At 42.5% G+C, this 26,251-nt stretch overlaps 1 protein-coding gene across 3 annotated transcripts; it reads left to right on the top strand.

Moving 5' to 3' along the window:
- Positions 1–25,787, top strand: bbox1 (butyrobetaine (gamma), 2-oxoglutarate dioxygenase (gamma-butyrobetaine hydroxylase) 1). 3 transcript variants are annotated; one of them, XM_021585792.2, is made up of 8 exons: positions 1–149; positions 1,312–1,751; positions 4,430–4,544; positions 12,233–12,431; positions 20,149–20,254; positions 20,408–20,604; positions 23,437–23,603; positions 23,860–25,787. In XM_021585792.2, exons 2-8 carry the CDS (start codon positions 1,326–1,328, stop codon positions 24,018–24,020), a joined length of 1,371 nt encoding a protein of 456 aa, XP_021441467.1. In that variant the 5' UTR covers positions 1–149; positions 1,312–1,325; the 3' UTR covers positions 24,021–25,787. The 3 variants fall into 3 exon arrangements, with proteins under 3 accessions (XP_021441467.1, XP_021441468.1, XP_036819156.1); XM_021585793.2 differs by having other exon boundaries at positions 25–149; positions 1,294–1,751; XM_036963261.1 differs by lacking the exon at positions 1–149 and adding an exon at positions 235–259.
- Positions 25,788–26,251: the final 464 nt, after the last annotated feature.

Genomic DNA, 26,251 nt, shown 5'->3' with positions numbered 1-26,251 from the left:
AAAATCTCTGATGCCTCCACGACAGTGGTTATGTCATTCACCCACGTGCTAACCTTTCCCCTAGTTTTGACAGTCGGCACTGCAATTTTGATAGGCGCTTCGTTGACAAAGAACATTCAAAAGTTTAGAAGGCTACCAAAATAATACAGGTACATCAATTTTTCATACTTTTTTTTTTTTAGATACTACATATTGTAATGTTGCCGGTAAATATAGCATGTGTTGTCACTGGAATGTCTGGCTGCGTAGTGAAAGCAAGGTAACGTTAAATAAGTTATACAGTAACGTTAGCTCGCTGTCTCCACGTAAATGTATGGGATATATGCTAGCTAGCTCGCTAAAAACACTGGCTTTTCGTAAATCATTCAATTAATATCAGCAAGCGAGCGTCCAATGGCAACTATTTTGTAATTGGAGGCTAAATTAAATGGTAATAGTAGCTAGCTAAGGTAACGTTAGCTAGTAGTAGAACGAGAGCTAGCCTGGGCAGATAGCTACAGTAAACCTAGCCTAGCAGTTCAGACTCTCAGTACAAATTGTTTAATACATATATATAGTTTGTAAGGTTTCTCAAAGTACGGAATAACAAAAATGAGGCGATCTATTATATATTTTAGCCTTTTTTTCTAACTCTGTGGTGCGAGCTGCTTCCGGGACTCTTGCCCATGTATTGACCTTTCACCTAGTTTCCAAAGCGGAAACATGCACAGTATCACAGAACAGTATTATAACAACTACAACAACAATTGTATCGCGCAATGTTGTGGTTTCCACTATATAGCACAGCCACAACGTCAAAAATGGTCTATATCGTAAAAAGCACGTTTTTTGTTGTTAGCATTGTGTTTTTAAGGTTAGGGTAATGTTTAAAATCACATTTAAAAAGATACATTGTAGAAATGGTCCAGGTTTTTGACTTTGGCTGTGGTGTCTAGGGACGAGCCAATGTTGCCGCGCTTGTAAATAGCAAATTAAAGCAATTTTGGATACAAACAATTGTAAGGTCCTGTTCTCCTCATCAGTGTGGTAGCAAGGTGCATTTAGTATTATTACACCTTTTGCCTCAAACTAGCCTATTTTAAATTGAACTATTTAAATTAAAGTGACTTTTTTCTCAATTCCATTTATGGTGAAATATGCCTAGATAATACATTTAAAACAATAATTCAAAAATAAAAGTAAAAAAACAACAAGTAATACATGCCTACATGTGTCTTGACCTGTACTCTTATTAACCGTTGGAATATTTATAATGACTTGGATCCCAGTGTGTACTGTCCTTTCCAATAACAGTTCTGCTCTCATCCGGAGGTCCCGGTTCGAGGATGTGGACGACCGCTATAGCACGATGTACCCTGCCGACCATGCTCAAGCGAAGCTCCGTCTTGGCCTGCCATGCCTTGAAGGCTGGGGGTAGGCCTGGTTGGGCAGCTGCCATCTCCTCATCTCCTTCTCTTCACCTGACCTGGAGGCAGCTCCGTGGGCACGGGACCCAGGCACCCTCCCCGCTCCCTTCCAATGCCCTGGGGGACAGCCCTGGGGTGAGGCACGTCCGGGCCCTGGATCAGGAAAGGCTGCTGGAGGTTGAGTGGGAGGGCAGCGGACAGAGCCTGTACCCGTACACATGGCTTAGGGACAACTGTCAATGCCCACTGTGTACCTTGCAGTCAGCCCAGGCTCGCAGCCTGCTGCTCTCCCAGCTGGACATCCACACTGGGGTCGACCGGGTGCAGGTCACTGACAACAACAAGGTAACATATCTTGGATGAACTTATCTTATCCTCAATTTAACCATAAGGAGGGAAATGTAAAACAGACCTTATATCCATGTCAATCTAATGGCACTCATCCTACTCCACTTAAGTTAATTTATACTGAACAAAAATATAAACGCGACAATTTCAAAGATTTACAGTTCATATTTTTTATTTTTTTTTATTTAACTAGGTAAGTCGGTTAAGAACAAATTCTTATTTACAATGACGGCCTACCCTGACCAAACCCTAACGCGAACGATGCTGGGTCAGTGGTCCGCTGCGCTATGGGACTCCCAATCACATCCAGTTGTGATACAGCCTGGAATCGAACCAGGGTCTGTAGTGACGCCTCTAGCACTGAGATGCATTGCCTTTGCCCCAATCAGTCAATTTAAATAAATTAATTGGGCCCTAATCTATTGATTTCACATGACTAAGAATATACAGTACCACTCAAAAGTTTGGACAAACCTACTCATTCAAGGGTTTTTATTAATTTTTTACTATTTTCTACATTGTGGAATGATATTGAAGACATCATAACTATGAAATAACACATAAGGAATCATGTAGTAATCAAAAAAGTGTTATACAAAATATATTTTATATTTGAGATTCTTCAAAGTAGCCACCCTTTGCCTTTATGACAGCTTTGCACACTCTTGGCATTCTCTCAACCAGCTTCATGAGGTAGTCACCTGGAATCCATTTAAATGAACTTTTAACAAGGCACACCTGTAAATTTGTGGAATTTCTTTCCTTCTTAATGCGTTTGAGCCAATCTGTTGTGTTGTGACGAAGTAGTGGTGGTATACAGAAGATAGCCCTATTTGGTAAAAGACCAAGTCCATATTATGGCAAGAATAGCTCAAATAAGCAAAGAGAAACAACAGTCCATCATTACTTTAAGACATGAAGGTTTGTCAATACGGAAAAGTTCAAGAACTTTAAAAGTTTCTTCAAGTGCATTCTCAAAAATCATAAAGCGCTATGATGTGATGAAACTGGCTCTCATGAGGACCCCCACAGGAAAGGAAGACCCAGAGTTACCTCTGCTGCAGAGGATAAGTTAATTAGAGTTACCAGCTTCAGAAATTGCAGCCCAAATAAATGCTTCACAGAGTTCAAGTAACAGACACATCAACTGTTCAGAGGAGACTGCGTGAATCAGGCCTTCATGGTCTAATTGCTGCAAATAAACCACTTCTAAAGGAAACCAATAATAAGAAGAGACTTGCCAAGGGCCAAGAAACACGAGCCATGGACATTAGACCAGTGGAAATCTGCCCTTTGGTCTGATGAGTTCAAATTTGTCTTTGTGAGACGCAGAGTAGGTGAACGGATGACCTCCACATGTGAGGTTCCCACCGTGAAGCATGGAGGAGGTATGATGGTGTGGGGGTGCTTTGCTGGTGACACTGTCAGTGATTTTTATTTAGAATTCAAGGCGCACTTAACCAGCATGGCTACCACAGCATTATGCAGCGATATGTCATCCCATCTGGTTTGTGCTTAGTGGGAGTATCATTTGTTTTTCAACAGGATAAAATATATTTTGATTAGATTTTTTTTGGTTACTACATGATTCCATGTGTGTTATTTCATAGTTTTGATGTAGTCACTATTATTCTACAATGTAGAAAATAAAGAAAAACCCTGGAATGAGAATGTGTGTCCAAACTTTTGACTGGTACTGTAGATATGATTCTGTTGGTCACAGATACTTAAAAAAAAAAGGTAAGCGAGTGGATAGGAAAACCAGTCAGTATCTGATGTGACCACCATTTGTCTCATGCAGCGTGACACATCTCCTTCTCATAGAGTTGATCAGGCTGTTGATTGTGGAATGTTGTCCCACTCCTCTTCAATGGCTGTACAAAGTTGCTGGATATTGGCGGCACACGCTGTCGTACGCGTGATCCAGAGCATCTCAAACATGTTCAATGGGTGACATGTCTGGTAAGTATGCAGGCCATGGAAGAACTGGGACATTTTCAACTTCCAGGAATTGTGTACAGATCCTTGTGGCATCGAGCCATGCATTATCATTCTGAAACATGAGGTAATGGCAGCGGATGAATGGCACGACAATGGGCCTCAGAATTGCGTCACTGTATCTCTGTGCATTCAAATTGCCATTGATAAAATGCAATCGTGTTCATTGTCCGTAGCTTATGCCTGCCCATACTATAACCCCATTGCAACCATGGGGCACTCGGGTTCACAACGACGACATCAGTAAACCTCTCGCCCACACAGCACCACATGTGGTTTGCGGTTGTGAGGCCGGTTGGACGAACTGCCAAATTCTCTAAAACGACGTTGGAGTGAGGTATGATCGAGAAATGAACATTATATTCTCTGACAAAGCTGCACATTTTAGAGTGGCCTTTTATTGTCCCCAAGGTGCACCTGTGTAATGATCATGCTGTTTAGTCAGCTTCAATGCCACACCTGTCAGGTGGACGGATTATCTTGGCAAAGGAGAAATGCTCACTAATAGGGATGTAAACAAATTTGTGCACATCATTTGAGAGAGGTGCAAGTGGGGACACTTCAGGCTGAGGAGCAAGTTTCACACATCCCCATGTGCTTCACTAGTGTGAGCTTCCTTTGGGAAAGGTTTGGGATTCTCATGCAAACCCTTAACCAACCTCTGTGGTTGTCCTCAGGTGTCCATAGTGTGGCCGGACCAGCACACCAGCGAGTTTGACCCAGAATGGCTGAGGAAACGGTGCTTCTCTCCTGCTGCCAGACAAGCTCTACAAGAGGAGCTCTTCCTAAACGGTAAGACTATTATGCCAAGAACTGCTATATGGCAATTTCCCCACTGTCGCTGAAAGTAGATATTCTGGAATAAATCAGGATAAATCATTTAAAAAATACATAATTATTGAATTTGATCCAATCCCAAACTGGTAGGGCCTACATAGTTTCATAGCTCCTAGTTTGTGTTAAGCATGTGTCTCTGTTTATTGAAATTCACTGCTACAGTACACACACACACACACACACACACACACACACACACACACACACACACACACACACACACACACACAAACACACAATGCCAATTCACCCATGCTGACAGTGTCCATTCTATTTTGGCTAACAGTCTAACAGTAGCTGACTGCTACAGTGCTCTGAAGACCCATGAGATAAATGCTTTTTGTTCTTGAAAATGTCCCTGAAGAATTTATCTGAAAAAAAGTAAGATTCTGTGCCCTCGTACAGTACTTAAACCAAGCATCCCTGTTGTGCAAATTCCAATGTTACTTTTTGATTGACATTTTTCTTTGTGCCACACTAACTGAATTTTCAGTTCTTTGAAACAACTTATGCCACAGGCCACAAGTACTTTAGAAAAACATTATTGATACCAATAAGCGCATTTACTGTATATCAGTATTTGCTTGTTACAAGGGATCTAAATGGCCAGCTGGTTAGCTAAGTGTTGAGCACAGACTGTTAAACCTGAATATGGGTAACATCCAAGAATACATTTCATGCACCACACGCCGTGTCGTAATTAAAAATCCTTCTTTAACCCGTCTCCTCCCCTTCATTGATTGAAGTGGATTTAACAAGTGACATCAATAATGGATCATCGCATTCACCTGGTCAGTCTACTGTATGTCGTGGAAAGAGCAGTGGGCAAGGCAGTAATGAAGGTGAAATGAAGGGTGGAGCTGCACTTCAACTGAGGAGAGACTACATGGTGTTTCCACACGTGGTCCTGAAGGATCCACAGGTTTCAGTGGCTCCTGCTTTGTTTCCACTCTAGAGTGATTTAAAGACAGTGTGTGTGTGTGTAGCAACCTTCCCACTCCCCCTTCCTTCTCTCCTTTAGTACCTGTGTAAGAGGTCCCCCCACACACACACACACACACTTTGTAAGTGCAGGGTATTTGTTCTTCAACTGTTGCTAGCTCAGCACCAGGAGTGCTCCTACCAGACAGAGTTTAGCTCATGTTCTGTCTGGCTCTGTCTCTCTCTCACACACACACACACACACACACACACACACACACACACACACACACACACGCACCAGCCCCCTTGTCTCTGGGTTTAATTATATCCTCCTGAGGTCTGGTCTGAAATTCCTCCTGCCAAAAACCCTGGAAAAGTTTACGCTTTTAGATGGATGGATGGTGAAACAATGTTCACATCTGGAAGTTTTGTTACTCAAGTTTTGTTCACATCCCTACCTAGCTCCCTATAGGCCCCGCTCTCTTTTTTTTTCTCTCTCTCTCTCTCTAACTCTCTTTCACTCTCTATTTCACTCACAGACAGACCTAGTTTGGAATATCTGTATGTTTTCCTTTTTCCCCCAGAAGACCGGTGAGCTTGTCAAAGTGTAGCACACGCGGGAGATGCCGAGGTTAATATGATAATATGAGCTGTGGGGGTGTTACTCAGACTGAATCACCCCTCACTTGTTTTTTGCCTTTTGGTGTTTGTAGGAATTAGGAGTTTCCCCCTAAGCATTTACTTTAAAAAAACGAAAAAACATTTAAATTTCATTTATTTACACAGCATGGAAATGGACCACATGCCTCCAATCATTTCTAATTATATGGGGTTCCCCAGACACTGCTCCTGCTGTGAAAGTGTGCAGCCTTGTCAATCTCTAGCCTAAGAGGATGTCGCTTGCATACATGTAGACCAGACTACATCACTGAGGTATGCAGTGGCCGTATGTGAAATGGCTTAATAACTTGAGACCTTCGGCAAGGTGTGGAGTCTGTGTGCAGTCATGTTCAACCCCCCCTCCTCTGCCTCTGCCATATGGAATACTAATTAAAAAGAAGCTGAATGGAAGTGGATGTTTAGAGACACCGTTTTTAAGCCAAACTCAACTCGTTGAACCAATTTGCCCTGTTGTTTATCCACCCCATGCAACTGAGGGGACCTTGTTCTGACCAGTCTTGGATTTAAATAGTAAGCTATTTGGCATTTTCGAGCCTGCCTCGAGTGCCAGGCGAGTGGGGTTTGCACTAGTATTTAAATTATTTCAAGTACTATTTTAAACCCAGCTCTGGTTCTGACCTCACTTAAATCGTCTAGGCTAGAGCTTGAAGCCATAGTGTGTATAGTATACAAGCAAACACTCAAAGAATTGTTTTGTGCACAGGGAGATTGGAATCTACAAGGAGTGTTTGTCATCATGACATTTGTTAAGTGTTTACACTTCCTGTGAAACTTACCGAGGACCTTAGCAACCGTGAGTTGTTATACCTTTGGAATAAGAAGGCAATCTAGGAATGGTACTATAGTAATTTTCGGTTTCTAAAACCCTTGTCTTGGTCGATGTGGCTTTTGGGTGGCTGTGGATCTGTTTCAATCACCCCTCCATGGGAAATATCGGATAGCACTCGCTATATTCCAACAGTAGTGTGGTTATTATTCCCGTTATTATTAGGCATGGTCTTTCTAGGCCTACATTATTAACATTATCAGTACACCCTTAGAAAAAAGGGTTCTTCGGCTGTTCCCATAGGAGAACCCTTTTTTGGTTCCACGCAGAACCCTTTTGGATTCCATGTATAAACCTCTGGGGAAAGGGTCCTACATGGAACCCTAAAGGGTTCGACCTGGAACCAAAAATGGTTCTTCAAAGGGTTTTCCTATGGGGACAGCCAAATTACCCTTTTAGGTTCTAGATAGCACCTTTTATTCTAAATGTAGTAGTCATTATCTTCTGTATGTTTATCAACTGTTCCAACTCACCGCATCCTGTGAACAGTAATCAAGCCTGTAAACTGGCACTACCGTGTCCTTAAGCTCTCTTTGAAGGCTTGAGGAGAATGAGGATTATCCTCGGTGAATGACGTGGTGTTTTCTCACTTTCTGGCTAGCGTACTTTGAGCCTTTTACCTACCGTGAGGTGACGAAGCAGTGTTGGCTGGTTTATCCAAGAGGCCACAGTCTTTTCTCACACATCTTCCTCTGGATTCTTCTCTACCGACTGCTACAGAGGGTAGTGAGTACGGCCCAGGACATCACTGGGGCCAAGCTTCCTGCCATCCAGGACCTCTATAGCAGGCAGTGTCAGTGGAAGGCCCGCAAAAATTGTCAGACTCCAGCCACCATAGTCATAGTGTTCTCTCCGCTACCGCACAGCACGCTGTACCGGATCGCCAAGTCTAGGTCCAAAATACTTAACAGCTTCTAACCCCAAGCCATAAGACTCCTGAACAGCTAATCAAATGGCTACCCAGACTATTTGCATGCCCCCCCCCCCCCTCTCTTTTACGCTGCTGCTTCTCTCTGTTTATTATCTATGCATAGCCACTTTAACTCTACCTATGTACACATTACCTCAATTACCTCGACTAACTGGTGCCCTCGCACATGGATACTGGTACCTCCTGTATGTAGCCTCGCTATTGTTATTTTACTGCTGCTCTTTAATTATTTTTTACTTTTATTTATCTATTTTTTACTTAACCAACAATGCAGTTTTAAGAAAAATAAGTGTTAAGGGCTTGTAAGTAAGCATTTCACTGCAAGGTTGTATTCGGCGCATGTGGCATAAGATTCGATTTGAAATGTGTCAACACCTTTACTCACGGTCTGCTTGGTCACTACCATAGTGCCTACTGAGTCACTCTCTTCCCTGCGGTGCAGATTTTGGATCAACTCGCCATGCATCAGTTTAAAGCATCCTTTCATGAGATAAACAGGCCTAATCTGACTCTGGGCCAGTTGTTAGTGGTATAATGAGATAGATATTTAAGACTGTCCCTGTTTGGCCACCAAGGAATGGAACATTCTGATCTGATGTAGTTTTAGCAAGCAAGCCAGGTTTGTAAATCGTAATAAAATAGGATAGAATTCTTTCTCCCTTTTTAATGAAGACCTAATTGATAACTAGCTTGGCTTAGAGATGAACACAAGTATGAATATAAAAAATAAAAAAAGTTACTTATTAACGGCATAGATATTGCATTCACTAGGTTTGCTGTCTAAAGTACACTCATCAGCTCAACCTCAAATTGGCCTCATTTAGTCCTAATGGGACTTGATTGGTTCCTGCTCATCCAAACAGCAGCTGATATGTCTTTCCTTTGACTTAATGAGAGTCTTTGTCTTCCTTGACTCATCTGGTATGAATTTAGACTCCCTCTGAACCTACGGGCTCTTGTGGCCGATACGTGAGAACGCATCAGTTTGGAAAAAAAACAAGGCTCCTAAAAACATAGCTGTACCGGTGCATCAATGGAAAAACACACATATTTCCCCCAAACCTCACCATTTCCATGTACACACACTGATTTGTCGATCAAGAAGATGAATCTCTCCCGCTGAGCACATGCGCACGCACACACACACAGCGCCACACACACACAGAGATACACAAACACAGACACACACACTTAGATGCGTATGGTATGTTTCGGGGGATGTGTAACCAGGCCAGCACAGCACAGCTCAGTTCAGCTTTACTGCTCAGGAGAGTGATAAGGATATTAAAGATCTGAATGGATTGAATAGGTAGGTGTAAGCAACCTGGGGAAATTCCATCCAGTCCATCTGAGGGTTAGGTCGAGCTATAACAAGAGGGGAAAGCTATTATTTCGGACTCCTATCCAAGTCTTCCAGATCTATGAAAAGCACTATGGGGTCGAGGTAGGGATTAGGGGGTTGGTTTGGAATTGGTCACAAGACTCCTTATTAAAGCTGAGAAGGCAGAGGTGGTTCTGTTGTGCAGGTTTCTCCATTAAACAGAGAAAGGTTAGTTTGTTGTATTGGATGGAGGGTGGGAAGCGTTCTCCAGAGAAGGACTAGCTGTGCCACGTCAGTTTAAGCTCTTTGTAAATGGGACTTCAACAGCTACAATGTAGCGACATGCGTGTGTGTGTGTGTGTGTTTATGCGACTTCACTTCTCACATGATTGGATACAGGATTGTAGTTATTTTGCGGGAAACCTCCGTATTCAACTAGGTAACATTTCTCTGGCTGATTATAACACCCAATTCCATTAATCTAAAATTTCAGTACAGCTGCAGGCTTGTCCTGATAATTGTAGTGGGCACACTCACTGGCATCAGCCCCCTTTGCAGTGAAAGCACTGATGAATGCCACCATGTTTGTGAAGGCCTTTACCACATACAATACGGCGTCTAAATACCTCCAGTCGAAAAGAACTGAACTCCACAGTTGACCTTGTGAGGAAGTTGATCTAGTGTAATTGAATTGTGCAAGACCATGCTTACACACAGAGCAGTTTTTTGGGGAACTCCACAACGAGAGAGAAGGAGTTCCTCGTCTGGAAAAGCCACAGCAGACCAACGGAAGGGAGGAAAGGAATTACAAATACACACTCCCATCAAACAGACAGATAACACGTACATACACAAGCATAACAGTGTCACATTTAAAACTCCTGCGTTCTTCGACACATACGTACTAGGACAGGCACCAGCTCTCTCTCAAGCAAACACACACAGCCTGACATTGTATCTCTGTTAAACACGGCTGGAAACTATGCAAGAGTCAGAGAGACTAATCGCTGATTGGCTTGGTGGACTAACGTTCCAGGAAATCAGAGCAGCGATTTTTGCGCTTGGTGAGAATTTGAGTGTCGAGCATTACACACCAATAACCAAGCAGAACGTTCTGGGCCCTGCACCATCTGAACCCTTCTGGCCCGGGCCCACTGCCCAGCCAGCCGCTCTCTTATCCCATCCATCACCCACTAAAGGGCCTACCCGAGTTTAGAGCGCTCTCTGCTCGGACTCTCTCTATGCTCCTTTCCACTCTCCATTTTCTCTCGCTTTTTTCTCTGTCTCCATGTGTCTCACCCTTCCTATTTTTTCCTCTCTCCTTACTCTCGCTCTCTACATTTTTCTTGGCCATCAAGGCTTGAAATCGGTCTGTTCAAAACATAACGGTACTCAGGTTTAAAACATAACAGTGAAGGTAGTTAATACTGATCTGGAGTCAATCAGTGACGTTAGCCGAACATGTTTACCAGACAAGAAAATGTACATTTACAGGGGGAAGGCCAGTTCAGCCAAAACACCTAATTCGATACGACATGCTTTTACCTCTGCTGTTATGGCTTACTCTGTCATGTGTGATACCCAGAACCTCAGGGCTCTGTCCCTGAAGCACCGTTCTGCCTCTACCCAAGAACTTTATGGCCCCCTTTGTGTGCAGATACATACCGGCTGGTCAAATGGTGCCTATGGGCTAGTCTGATTTCATGGAACTACTTGTAACATTGGAAGGAACTCATACTTCAACCTTCTCTTTTTGTCGGTGAACCTCAAGAATAGCCAGCCTTTAATAAAGATCTTATTTCCCTTCCAAAAATGTTTCAACCCTCTTCATTTACAGAGTTTGGATTGGGGGGGGGGGGGGGGGGGTTCTTGACTTTTTGACAGAGAGTTGCTTGGGAGATGACGGCGTGAAAGGAGAGGTAAAACCTGCTGTGGGTTAAGTCCTCAGTATCAGTGAAAGAAATCAATGTATCTCGACAACTCACTGTTGCAGATGAAAATGGTCAGGATCATCCCCCAGAGTGACAATCAAGCTGCAGCATATTCCTGCAAAGCCCCTAGACACGTAGAGACTCCATGTGTTACCATAGCTGTACTTACGGCAAAGCTGAAAAGTCGAGCTTTCTGACATCTGACTTGGATTTTTTCCCCACTTAATCCTGATGAATTGCTACTGAAGAGGTTTGTTGTACCCCCCCCCCCCCCCACACACACACACTAACTGAGCTCATGCCACTGGAGAGACACTCTATGGAAAAAGGGCTGGAGCCAGCTTGGTGCAAAGCGAAGCAGTGGGAGGCTTTTTCCACTGCTGTCAGTCAAGACATGCACTCTTCTCGCCCCTTTCTCCCCCTTCCCTTTCCTCCTCACAGAGTATTCAACCATAGCGAGCTGGCCTCCCTCCCTCCTATCCCTTGGAGGAAACGTTTCATGGACACACAGACACATTATATACAGACAGTACAGACTGTGGCCGGGAGCATTAAACATATTGTCGTTAGAGTCCATTGTTCATTGACAGGCTGTGGTGTCTGTCCATATGGTTATGACAACCTGAGCTGTCCTGAAACCAAGGCAATCAAACCAGGACATTCTATTCTGTCCCCGACCTGCACCCCAGGCAGTTCAATCACTGCACAGAGCAGAAACTGTCAGTTGTCAATATTGGTAGAAAATGGCTGAAATTTGTATCTCTAGAGTTAAAGTTGCACTCTCTATGCATTGCAAAATTCTGACGTTGCAAAACTTTACCAGGTTTTTCAGAAATCCTGCTTCAAGGATTTTCAGTTGAAGGATTCCCTCCCAGCGTATTCCCTTCTGATTCTGGGGAGCCTCCATCTGGAATTTCTGAAAAACCTGGGGACTTTGACAAACTGATACGATACAGGACGGTATGATACAGACCATACAGGATGATACAATACTTTAATGAAGTGCATCTATCTCCTTGGCTCTCTCAGAGCGTACGTACTGGGACTCAGAGCTGCGGATCCCCACGGCCAACTTCGAGGAGGTCCTCCACGACGACAAGGCCGCCCTGGCCTGGCTGCTGGCTCTACGCCGCGTGGGCATTGTCTACCTGAAGGGGGCGCCGGTGGAGCAGGGTCAGGTGGCCCGACTCAGCCAGAGGATCGGATACCTCCGACTGACGTTCTATGGGTGAGAAACCATGCCCTCTGACCTTATTAGCGTCATATACTCTTAAACCTAACCACGGTAATATAATTTCTAAAAGCTCTGCATTATCCACACAGCTTTATATTTCCATCGCAGTAGATTTACTAGGGTGCGTTTGTTGAACTTTGCCAAGATGTCCGATTTTTCCTAAACATAGAAATAGAAATCATTGCTACTCTCAGCTATCTGCTCTTTTGTATACTGAGGATAACATGGGCAGCCTGGTAAAACCAGACTGAACGCTACACTTACTATTGTTGCCTTCAGTCTGGATCAACCAGAAGTTTTATGGACATGCAAGCTAATTGAGTTTTGGTAGGTAAGTCCTCAATCCATCTCAACTTGGACTGTTCTTGTTCAGTAATGCTTGCACAGGGACAAAGACGGTGAGGCAAGTCCAAAATTCATCCAGGGGACGTTAAGCCCGAGGTATTACCCAATACACTCAATCAAATTGTATTTTTCACAAGCGCCGAATACAACCTTACCATTAAATTCTTACTTATAAGCCCTTAACTATTTCTTGAACTGCATTGTTGGTTAAGAAAATATTGACTAAATAAACTAAAGTAAACATATCAAATCAAAAAGTAACACAAGAAAATAGCGAGGCTATATACAGGGGGTACCGGTACCGAGTCAATGTGCGGGGGTACAGGTTAGTCGAGGTCATTTGTAAAGTGACTATGCATAGATAATAAACAGTGAGTAGCAGCAGTGTCAAAACAAGGGGGGGGGGGGGGTCAATGTAAATAGTCTGGGTGGCCATTTGATTAATTGTTCAGTGGTGTTATGGGCTTGGGGGTAGAAGCTGTTAAATATTTATTTTATTTAAAAAAATTAACATTTTTTTGTGTGTGTTTGTGTTTGTTAGAATTGCTTTTTGATATGTTGTATATAGTTATTTGCACTGTTGTATATAGTTATAGGTCATTTCACCAATTCGGCCACTTGGGTACATTTGGGCAACTTGTGTGGGACACCTGGGTGACTTCATGCTAAATGTCATGTAGCTCACCCATTCCTGAAGTTATCAGTCTGAAACTTTGCACACATACAGTTGCCCTCTTGTGTTACCCATCAAAATTATCTCCAGCATCCTATCTGACTGTGTGGCTATTCTAGTACATGTGAAAGATGATACTACAACAATAAAAAACAGAAAACGTATCCTCTTTCTCTTTTCTTCCACCAGATCTACTGTGTTATATTCTCCTACATTCAATTAACATTTTCCACAAACTTCAGAATGTTTCCATTCAAATGATATCAAGAATATGCATATCCTTGCCTCTGGGGCTGAGCTACAGGCAGTTAGATTTGGGTATGTCTTCAGGCGGAAATTGAGAACAAAGGGATGCAGCCATAAGAGGTTAAGGAGCCTTTTGGTCCTAGACTTGGCGTTCTGGTACCGCTTGCTGTGTGGTAGCGGAGAGCACAGTCTATGACTTGGGTGACTGGAGTCTTTGACAATTTTTTGAGCCTTCCTCTGACACCGCCTGGTATATAGGGTCTGGATGTCAGAAAGCTTGGCTTTGGTGCTCTGTTTGAAACATGTAGGTATTACAACCCGGTCAGGGATAGGTGGAAAATGTCAGTCAAGACACTTGCCAGTTGATCCACGCATGCTTTGAGTACACGTCCTGGTAATCTGTTTGTGAGTGTTGACCTGTTTAAAGGTCTTGCTGAAATCCGCTACAGAGAGCGTGATCACACAGTCGTCCGGAACAGCTGGTGCTCTCATGCATGCCTCGAAGCAAGCATAAAAGGCATTTAGCTCGTCTGGTAGGCTTGCGTCACTGGGTAGCTCGTGGCTGGGTTTCCTTTTGTAATCCGTAATATTTTTCAAGCCCTGCCACATCTGATGAGTGTCAGAGCCGGTGTAGTAAGACCGGTGACTGAGGTGGTATACTCCTCAATGCCATTGGATGAATCCCAGAACATATTCCAGTCTGTGCTAGCAAAACAGTCCTGTAGTGTAGCAACCGCGTCATCTGACCACTTCCGTATTGAGCGAGTCATTGGTACTTCCTGCTTTAGTTTTTGCATGTAAGCAGGAATCAGGAGGATAGAATTATGGTCAGATTTGCCAACTAGAGGGCGAGGGAGAGCTTTGAGTGCGTCTCTGTGTTTGGAGTAAAGGTTGTCCAGAGTTGTTTTTTTGTCTTTGGTTGCACATGTGACATGCTGGTAGAAATGAGGTAAAACAGATTTAAGGTTGCCTGTATTAAAGTCCCCGGCCACTAGGAGTGCCGCTTCTGGATGAGCATTTTCTTGTTTGCTTATGGCCTTATACAGCTCGTTGAGTGAAGCCTTAATGCTAGCATCGGTTTGTGGTGGTAAATAGACGGCTACGAATAATATAGATGAGAAAGTAGATAGTGTGGTCTACAGCTTATCAGGAGGTATTCTACCTCAGGCGAGCAATACCTCGAGACTTCTTTAATATTAGACATCGCACACCAGCAGTTATTGACAAATAGACACACACCCCCGCCACTCGTCTTACCAGACGTAGCTGCTCTGTTCTGCCGATGCACAGAGAAGCCAGCCAGCTCTATATTATCCGTGTCGTCGTTCAGCCAAGTCTCGGTGAAACTTAAGATATTACAGTTTTCAATGTCCCGTTGGTAGGATAGTCTTAATTGTAGATCATCCAGTTAGTTTTCCAATGATTGCACGTTGGCCAATAATCAAAGCTGAGGTTGGAACAACAAGCATCCCACAGCCAGTAGTTAAGCCCAGGTCGGTGGAAGCTAACAGCTGCAAACCAAAGCAAGAGACATGTCATTAAAGAAGCTGCCGTTTTTGTTTATTTAAAAAAAGAAGCTGCAGTATTTATGTCTTCCACAAATAACCCAAGAGACACAACAAAATACCAGGGCACCTATTTGCATATATTTGAGCACAGAGACTCCATGCCAAGAGCAAAGAAGAGACCTAGTATAATTGTGATTCATCACCTGGATTCGGTCTTATGAAGCAACATTTAAATTTTTTACAATTTTTACATTGGATAAAAGTAGAGACTCAGTGCAACAAAATGGTATATCATACACAGCATTTTTGAGGAACAATGGGAAAGTAATTCTGCTTTGAAAGTTGATACACTCACTTTTGAGAAAAGGGCCTTTGAATGTTTTGGTACCTACTGGAGAGCTCTCCTTTGTCTACACCAGTAGTTCCCAAACTTTTTATAGTCCCGTACCCCATCAAAACTTTCAACCTCCAGCTGCGTACCCCCTCTAGCACCAGGGTCAGCACACTCTCAAATTTAGTTTTTTTGCCATCATTGTAAGCCTGCCACACACTATACGATACATTTATTAAACATAAGAATGAGTGTGAGTTTTTGTCACAACCCGGCTCGTGGGAAGTGACAAAGAGCTCTTATAGGACCAATGCACAAATAATAATATAATAATAATCAATAATTTTGCTCTTTATTTCACCATCTTACATATAAAACCTTGTGAATAACTCACCACAGGTTATTGAGAAGGGTGAGCTTGAAAGGATGCACATAACTGCATTGTTGGGTTGTATTGGAGAGTCTCTGTGCCTGTATTTTGTTTTCATGCTAGTGAGGGCCGAGAATCCACTCTCACATAGGTACCTGGTTGCAAAGGGAATCAGTGTATTACCAGCGCGATTTGCCAAGGCAATAAACTCTGAGCGCAGCCCAATCCAGAAATCTGGCAGTGGCTTTGATTAGATTCAATTTTCACAGAACCGCTTGTTGCAATTTCGATGATATGATTTGTATGATTTGTTCAGATATCGGTAAGTGGACTTGGAGGCAGGGCATGAAAGGGATAACGAATCCAGTTGTTTGTGTCATCCATTTTGGGAAAGTACCTGAGTAATTGCGCACCCAACTCACTCAGGTGCTTCGCTATATCACATTTGACATTGTCCATAAGCTTGAGTTTATTTGCACACACAAAAATCATACAATGATGGAAAGACCTGTGTGTTGTCCTTGTTAATGCAGACAGAGAAGAACTCCAACTTCTTAATCATAGCCTCAATTTTGTCCCACACATTGAATATAGTTGCGGAGAGTCCCTGTAATCCTAGATTGATTATTCAGACGAGAAAAAACATCACCCAGATCGGCCAGTCGTGTGAGAAACTCGTCATCATGCAAGCGGTCAGACAAGTGAAAATGATGGTCAGTAAAGAGAACTTTAAGCTTGTCTCTCAATTTTTTAAAAAATGAGTCAATACTTTGCCCCTTGATAACCAGTGCACTTCTGTATGTTGTAAAAGCGTTACATGGTCGCTGCCCATATCATTGCATAGTGCAGAAAATACACGAGAGTTCAGGGGCCTTGCTTTAACAAAGTTAACCATTTTCACTGTAGTGTCCAAAACATCTTTCAAGCTATCAGGCATTCCCTTGGCAGCAAGAGCCTCTCGGTGGATGCTGCAGTATACCCAGGTTGCGTCGGGAGCAATGGCTTGCACACGCATTACCACTCCACTATGTCTCCCTGTCATGGCATTTGCGCCATCAGTACAGATACCAACATGAGCCACAGCTACGTTTGGCTACATACAATCCGTTAATGGAATTCTCGCGAGAGAGTAATGGTTAATGTGATTGGATATTCATTATTTGACTACGCTACCTGTATTTAACATTGTGTTGTTATTTTGCTGAACACTAGATGGGCTACTCAGACGAGAAAAAAACCTTACCCAAATGTATAGCCCCGTTGGAATAAAAAAAAAACAGTTTTATTTAATGCAAATTTGTATTTTTATTTTGCGTACCCATGACAACATTGCGCGTTTGGGAATACTTGGTCTACACCCATTCAGCATTGTTCAAACCCTCTTAAGCCAGCCCCACACATCTCGTTAAGGATTCACATGAGGTAATGTGCTAAACCGTGAGTAGTGTAGTAAAGATTAAGACTAAAATCCTACAATAAGGAAAGAGTCCAGGTAAACAGAAAGTGTCCAGGTGCTAAAAATATTTGATAAATATTAGATGACACTTACCCAGACACACTAGTCTAAATTGATGTGAAATAAATGCTATAACCCCCAGCCTCATCCAGCGATGGAAAAAGTACTAAATTGTCATACTTGAGTAAAAGTATAAATCATTTCAAATTCCTTATATTAAACCAGGTGGTTTTTTAAATTATTGACAGATAGCCAGGGGCACACTCCAACACTCAGACATAATTTACAAACGAAGCAGTTCTGTTTAGTGAGTTTGCCAGATCAGATGCAGTAGGGATATTCTCTTGATAAGTGTGTGAATTGGACAATTTTCCTGGCAAAATGTACTTTTGGATGTCAGAGACAATGAATGGAGTAAAAAGTACATTTTATTTTGGAATGTAGTGAAGTAAAAGTTGTCAAAAATATAAATAGTAACGTAATGTACAGATACCACCAAAAAATACTAAAGTAAAAATACTTTAAAGTGCTTCTTAAGTACCACTGCCAAAGTGCCTTCACACCAGTACATTAACATACTTTATATACTGTTACACACGCACTTATCACATACAGTTGAAGTCGGAAGTTGACATACACCTTAGCCAAATACATTTAAACTTAGTTTTTCACAATTCCTTATATTTAATCCTAGTAAAAATTCCCTGTCTTAGGTCCGTTAAGATCACCACTTTATTTTAAGAATGTGAAATGTCAGAATAATATTAGAGAAAATTATTTATTTCAGCTTTTATAACTTTCATCAAGTTCCCAGTGGGTCAGAAGTTTACATACACTCAATTTGTTTTTGGTAGCTTTGCCTTTAAATTGTTTAACTCGGGTCAAACCTTTACAACCGTCTACAACCCACACAAGTGGCTCAGGTAGTGCAGCTCATCCAGGATGGCACATCAATGCGAGCTGTGGCAAGAAGGTTTGCTGTGTCTGTCAGCGTAGTGTCCAGAGCATGGGGGGGGGGGGGGGGGGGGTGTATATGCGGCTGTGATTATAATCGAAGAGAATTCTCTCGGTAGATAATGCGGTCGGCATCTGATTGTGAGGAATTCTAAGTCAGGTGAACAGAAGGACTTGAGTTCCTGTATGTTGTTATGATCATGGTCTCGTTAATAATAAGGCATACACCCCTGCCCTTCTTCTTACCAGAAAGATGCTTGTTTCTCTCGGTGCGGTGCGTGAAGGAACCAGCTGGCTGTACCGACTCCGATAGCATGTCTCGAGTGAGCCATTTCCGTGAAACAAAGATCGTTACAGTCTCTGATGACTGTAACGTCAGCTGGCTAGCTAATAGCAAGCTTTAACAAGCAATACAAACCGATTGGCATAGCTACCTAAAGTTAACCAAATAAGTTCAATGCTAGCTAACATTAGGCTATAACTAGCAATGCGAAATGACATTCTGAGAAAACATCACTAACGTTACACACAATTCATACACATAAATTAATGTTAGCTAGCAAGCCAGCCAGTCATCTAGCCTCAGCTAACAGCAAGCTTTAACTTGGGGTCTTATGTTTGGACATGTTACGTTAACGTTAGCTAGCTAAAAAATGAACTATAATCCCAATCCATAGAGTAACGTTACTAGCAATACAAACCAATTGTCATAGCTAAAGTTGTTAATGTTAACGTTAGCTAGCAAGCCAGCCATCAAACTCCAGCTGGCTTTCAAGGAAAACAACTTTCTGACAAAATTAGAAATGTATTATATCTGAAACTGTAGCTAGATTCCTACCCATATACATGGATGAAAGCTTCATGGCAGACTGCAACCCCTTCATAAGACATCCTGTGTTGTTTCCGTTTAGTTTGCACAGCTTGTTTGGCCCGTTATGTTCCACTGATTTCAAAACTCGGTGTTCTTCTTCCGTGATAACAACACTGTTGATCGCCGTTTCTTCGCATCACTGTCATCAGAAGACTCTAGAAACTTCTTCAATGAAAATGTTTTTACCTAAATCAGGGATTTCTTCATTGTCTGATTCATTTTCCGTGAGAGTCCGTGAGATTCAGCATCGCACGATCGTCCTCCAGAAAGTAGTCCATCGCAACTTTTTCCCACTGACCTTTGTCGATAGCCCCTGATAAATTCAGGGCAGCAACGTTGAGAGCAGTAGCAACATATTTGCAGTTCTCCATGGCTAACGTTATATCTTTAGAAAAAAACTGCAGTAGAAAGGATTACCTGCATATAACGAGCAGCTAATTTTATAGACACAAGATGCTACACCGCAGACCAATCTGAAACTCACCTCTCAGCATGTCCAGCCCACTCATTATCTCAGCCAATCATGGCTAACGGGAAGGTTCCTGACTTTTTCTTTGGCTCAACCAACTAGGCTCTTAATTTAACAACTTTCTTCGTATTTACAGATGGCATGAAAGCTCACATGTTAGAGAAGGCATTTCTGTCTGAAAACACATTTTGATTAAAAAAAAAATGTACGTTCAAACGGCTCTCCTGTGAAGTCGTGACTTGCGACATACGCCGCGACATTCCTGAATCGGGTCACAATTGACATACTATTTCAACAATATCCATTTAACAAAATACTAGAAATGTAGGATGATGAGTAACTTTTTCCATGTCCTGTTGCTCTCGAACCTTTTGAATGTTTCCAAAGAGAATGCCTTGGTCATTAGTGCTCAACACCTTTGTGATGAGATAATTAGTTAATAATCATTAATAATGGACCTTTCTCAACTTTTCTCATTCTTTTAACAGGCACACATGGCAGGTGCAGGACAAATCCCAGGCTAACAACGTGGCCTACACCTCTGGCAAACTCAGTCTCCACACTGACTATCCAGCACTGCACTACCCACCTGGAGTGAGTAGACAGGATCCACGATCATGTTCATGAAATCTACATTAATCCTCTCCTTTCTCACTATCAGTCAGACACCTGAGTCATATAGATGTTTGTATCCTGTATGGGATGGCAGTTAGCAACGGTACTAATATCCTGTATGGCTGTTTGCAGGTGCAGTTCCTGCATTGCCTGAGCCAGGCTGGCGAGGGCGGGGAGAGTGAAGCGGTGGACGGCTTCCACATGGCAGATCAACTGAGGAGAGAAGACCCCGAGGCCTTCAGGACCCTCACCTCCCTGCGGGTGGACTTCACTGACACAGGGTCCGACTACTGCGACTTCATGGTGCAGTCCAAGAACCACATCATAGAGTGAGTGAGCGCCACACCATTAAAATACATAAGACATGGATGCATTGGCTTGTTTTTCGCACACATAAGAGCCATCACTCAGCTTACATATTAATGTGACTTGACATGACTTGACAGAGGTCAGTCTAGAACTGCTCCAGGTAGCACATGGACCAAAATGCAGACAGACAGTCACATTCTCAGGATTATCTTAAAGCTACATGGATGTGATTTAGGAGCTTGAAGGGTATTTGTCGCCATCTGCTGCTCAGAATGTAAACTGCAGTATAAATGTATAATATACAACCTTCAACCAATGTTCACTCTAAGCTGTGCGCAGGCGTGCAGCTCCCCTTGGACTGCTGCGCAGAATAAATATCAGCCTGCGCATTGCCATATATGGATCTGTGCCATTCACTTTGAACTGGACTGTGTTTACAGCGTGAGTGGTTGTGTGTAGATGCGCTTTTTTTGAGATCAAAGCGAGGTCCACCTGTGCACCTGTGTTCATATTCTTTGCTAGTTAGTGAGTTATTAGTCCAGTTATAGTTAATGTTTTGTCAACAATGGGGGAGTGGTTGCTTCCAAACAGAGCACAAAATGTGTGCATTTCCAGCCATCTTTGAAAAGCTAGTCAGCTAATAATAATTAATTTAGTGGATTCTTGCATCAAATCACACAACATTTTCAGTCACCTCCTTGTCTGAAGGATGAGTAGCTAAACAGGTTAATATCAAGCCTTTTTTTCAAACGTCTCATGGAATGTAGACCTACTTTGTACATCACACATTTGCTGCTGTTATGGGATGCATTTTTCTCCATTGTTTTTGATGTATGATCAAATAGCCACAGTAGCCTACTTGGCCACTGTTAAAACTGTAACTTAAAGCGGGTACAGCCTCAGTGTTCACCATAAACGCTCCCCGGAAGTTGCACAGAATGTTGCTCGGTGCCCAACATTTTTTGAGGGAACATAGCCTACAACTGATGGGTAAAAGAAGATGATTTTAAGTGAGCGACTAAGGTCACTGTGGGAATTGTATATACAGTGCCTTGCGAAAGTATTCGGCCCCCTTGAACTTTGCGACCTTTTGCCACATTTCAGGCTTCAAACATAAAGATATAAAACTATTTTTTTGTGAAGAATCAACAACAAGTGGGACACAATCATGAAGTGGAACGACATTTATTGGATATTTCAAACTTTTTTAACAAATCAAAAACTGAAAAATTGGGCGTGCAAAATTATTCAGCCCCTTTACTTTCAGTGCAGCAAACTCTCTCCAGAAGTTCAGTGAGGATCTCTGAATGATCCAATGTTGACCTAAATGACTAATGATGATAAATACAATCCACCTGTGTGTAATCAAGTCTCCGTATAAATGCACCTGCACTGTGATAGTCTCAGAGGTCCGTTAAAAGCGCAGAGAGCATCATGAAGAACAAGGAACACACCAGGCAGGTCCGAGATACTGTTGTGAAGAAGTTTAAAGCCGGATTTGGATACAAAAAGATTTCCCAAGCTTTAAACATCCCAAGGAGCACTGTGCAAGCGATAATATTGAAATGGAAGGAGTATCAGACCACTGCAAATCTACCAAGACCTGGCCGTCCCTCTAAACTTTCAGTTCATACAAGGAGAAGACTGATCAGAGATGCAGCCAAGAGGCCCATGATCACTCTGGATGAACTGCAGAGATCTACAGCTGAGGTGGGAGACTCTGTCCATAGGACAACAATCAGTCGTATATTGCACAAATCTGGCCTTTATGGAAGAGTGGCAAGAAGAAAGCCATTTCTTAAAGATATCCATAAAAAGTGTTGTTTAAAGTTTGCCACAAGCCACCTGGGAGACACACCAAACATGTGGAAGAAGGTGCTCTGGTCAGATGAAACCAAAATTGAACTTTTTGGCAACAATGCAAAACATTATGTTTGGCGTAAAAGCAACACAGCTGAACACACCATCCCCACTGTCAAACATGGTGGTGGCAGCATCATGGTTTGGGCCTGCTTTTCTTCAGCAGGGACAGGGAAGATGGTTAAAATTGATGGGAAGATGGATGGAGCCAAATATAGGACCATTCTGGAAGAAAACCTGATGGAGTCTGCAAAAGACCTGAGACTGGGACGGAGATTTGTCTTCCAACAAGACAATGATCCAAAACATAAAGCAAAATCTACAATGGAATGGTTAAAAAATAAACATATCCAGGTGTTAGAATGGCCAAGTCAAAGTCCAGACCTGAATCCAATCGAGAATCTGTGGAAAGAACTGAAAACTGCTGTTCACAAATGCTCTCCATCCAACCTCACTGAGCTCGAGCTGTTTTGCAAGGAGTAATGGGAAAAAATGTCAGTCTCTCGATGTGCAAAACTGATAGAGACATACCCCAAGCGACTTACAGCTGTAATCGCAGCAAAAGGTGGCGCTACAAAGTATTAACTTAAGGGGGCTGAATAATTTTGCACGCCCAATTTTTCAGTTTTTGATTTGTTAAAAAAGTTTGAAATATCCAATAAATGTCGTTCCACTTCATGATTGTGTCCCACTTGTTGTTGATTCTTCACAAAAAAATAGTTTTATATCTTTATGTTTGAAGCCTGAAATGTGGCAAAAGGTCGCAAAGTTCAAGGGGGCCGAATACTTTCGCAAGGCACTGTATACTGCTACTGATCGTATTTATACGATTGTATCAGATATGTACATCTGACACTTGACAACTGAGTCTTATTATACAACAAGATCTAGATGTCCAACATGCAATATTTGTCATAGTTTTCCAAAGGTTGAAATAAGGTTGACACACACCCACACTTACTAACAGTGGCACCCCTCCTCCCTCTGAGCAGTGTTGACAGTGATGGGCGGGTGGTCCGGATCAACTACAACAATGCCACCAGGGACTCTGTGCTGGACCTCCCCCTGCACCAGGTCCAGGCCTTCTACAGCTCCCTCAAGGCCTACGTCCAGCTGATGATGCGACCAGAAAACATGCTCACCTACAAGATGGAGCCTGGTTAGTGTGTGTGCATGAGTGTGCCCCTTCAACATTAGCAGTTAAAGTGAAGCTTCCCTGGATAGAAGTTGGCAATATGAATAGGATTGTATTATAAAATATTGCAGAGATGGTAGACGTCTATGACTATTGGTTATATTTTATGTGAAATACTAGCACTTAAGAGGTATCCTGTTTGTTTTAACTTTCATCTTGAAATATCTGTATAATATTGGTTGAGTACTGAGTCGGCATATCCCTCCACCTCCTCCTGCAGGCGACCTGGTCACCTTTGACAACTGGCGCCTGCTCCATGGGCGGAAGAGCTTTCAGAGCCACCCAGACCGGATGAGACATCTGGAGGGAGCCTACCTGGACTGGGACGAAGTCATGTCTCGCCTGCGGATACTCTGCAAGTCTGTCCACGGAGAGAGCTAGATCCGCCAAGCCCCCAGAGCGAAGCCTCCTCCAAATATATAGAACCGCGTCAATCTACAACAGGGCTCTCCAACCCTGTTCCCGGAGAGCTACTGTCCTGTAGGTTTTTACTTCAACCCTAATCTAGTGCACCTGATTCTAATAATTAGCTTGTTGATAAGCTGAATGAATCAGTTTAGTTGCAACTGGGTTGGAGAGCCCTGATCTACAGAATTTATGAGCGGCCAAAAGAGGTAGAGGCTAATTGTCTAGCGGGCTACCGCTACTCGTGTGTGGGTCAAGATGGCTGCCAGTCTTTTGAACAGAGTGACATGTGGGCAAAGTGCAAAGAAGATGGGGGAAAAGGGTTGACCATTTCCCTAAATGATTAACACTCCCCTTTATAAGTAGCATACCTACGGAGAATCTGTCTTTAACTGTATGAAGCTGGTAGACTATAGTGCCTTTGTTCCTAGGGTTGTGTAAGCGAACATATTGAGCTATTTTTCTAATCGGCCTGTGTTCTGCTGGTCAAAATGTTGTAGCACTTTACTACATCAACTTCTCAATGTCTTAAGGGTGTCATATCAACAAGAGGTGATGAAGTTTTTGACATTTTCTACCTCTTGTATCCAGTAGTATAGTTCAGTTTCAGCCATCTAACCTTAAGAAAAAAATATTGTATAGCACTAGTATCAGCCCCAGAAATCAATCCTTTTTTTAGTAACTCTCTTTACAATAACTCTCCATACGTAAAATGTATGCACATGCAAGTTTGGATTAAAGCATCTGCTAAGGGATTCATCTAAATGTACAGAATGGTTACCTGGAGGAAATTGGGGTAGGGTCTTGTTTTTTCAATTTCAGTCGAGGGGAAGGTGTAGTATTTTTTTTGTTATCTAGTCCAGGGGGAGGGTCATGTAACGTGTAATTTCAATATTGATCAATGTTTTAGAATGAGTTACTTATTAGGCTACATTTTGATGTGTGCCGGATGCCGCCCCTTTTCTCTGATTCTCCACTGGGTGCTCAATATGAAGTGTGCATATAGACTCTTTAGTGTAGTCTCAATCAAATGATCCATAGCCTACGAAGTGCATGCTCAGAGAAGCACAGAGCAAAGTTATGTTTCTAAAATAGCTGACGATGGTGTAAATACAACTTGGCTGCGTTACACACCGCAATGGATATTCCAACCTGGAGCCCCTGCCTGCTCTTGCTGATCAAAAACGTTTTTGTGTGCTGCCTAACCAATGGCTGTGCTGTGTAGGGCTACAGTTCTCAGGAGGCTTCTACAAATGTAAAAAAAAATATTGCGCATAGCCTATGTTCTGTTCAGTTTGAGAAGGAGAGTGCAACAATATGTTTCGAGTAATTTACATCGTGGTGCTGAAACTTGAAGCAGCAGCCTCGGCACAATCAATCAGAAATAGACAGCTCATGGTGCTGAAAGTAGGCATAATTCATTTCAGCAGTCTTCATTTGAGTGTGACTTTGTGTTGGAACCTATTTCTTCCTATTTAAGAAAGAGGTAGGTCTACCTGTTTGATAGATGAAATTAGGCAATAGAATGCTATATCCATATATTTGTCGCTCGTTCCTCCACCTGCTCTTTAAATATCCAACCTCCATGTCGATGACAGGCTGTTAAGTTAAAACCAAGACTCGAATTGACGGGGTATGAAAGGGGATGCCATCCCACCTACCTTTTATTAAAGAAAATGGCAGAAATCACAGACTTTTGTTCGCTTAAGATTTGGAATCAAATTAAAGTGATGTTTAACAGTGCCTTGGCCCGAGATGCTTTATGCTTGTTTCTAGAAACAAAAAATACCCAGGAAAGACATTACTCCGTGCATATGGGAATATCATTGTTTCATTTCTTTGACATTCAGAGGCTGAGATTCAACCTTCTTTAGCCCGAGAAGACATAACATAGACTTTGCTTGGGAAGTCATATCATTCTGTCACTATCAATTGATTAAGCTATTCACTTTCTGTAGGCTAAAATAATGTTTAAACCCAGACAGCTTTTAGGGAAACACTTGACCTTCCCTCGTTGGGTTAAACATGGAAGAACAGAAGCCAGCAGTTGAGGCATACATTTTTATGCGTCGGTAAGCCTACTCTGTCTGGGGTGGAAAGGTAGGCCTAACTTTTGAAAGTACCATGTTTAGATTCCTAATGACGTCTCAGATGTAATTATGTGCAAACAAGACACTGATTTGGCATTGGGGAAATATTGTAAGATT

Source organism: Oncorhynchus mykiss, chromosome 26 (genome assembly GCF_013265735.2).
Source record: "Oncorhynchus mykiss isolate Arlee chromosome 26, USDA_OmykA_1.1, whole genome shotgun sequence".
Taxonomy (NCBI): domain Eukaryota; kingdom Metazoa; phylum Chordata; class Actinopteri; order Salmoniformes; family Salmonidae; genus Oncorhynchus; species Oncorhynchus mykiss.
The sequence above is the reverse complement of the archived record's forward strand: the minus strand, read 5'-3'. Positions and strand labels throughout refer to the sequence as shown.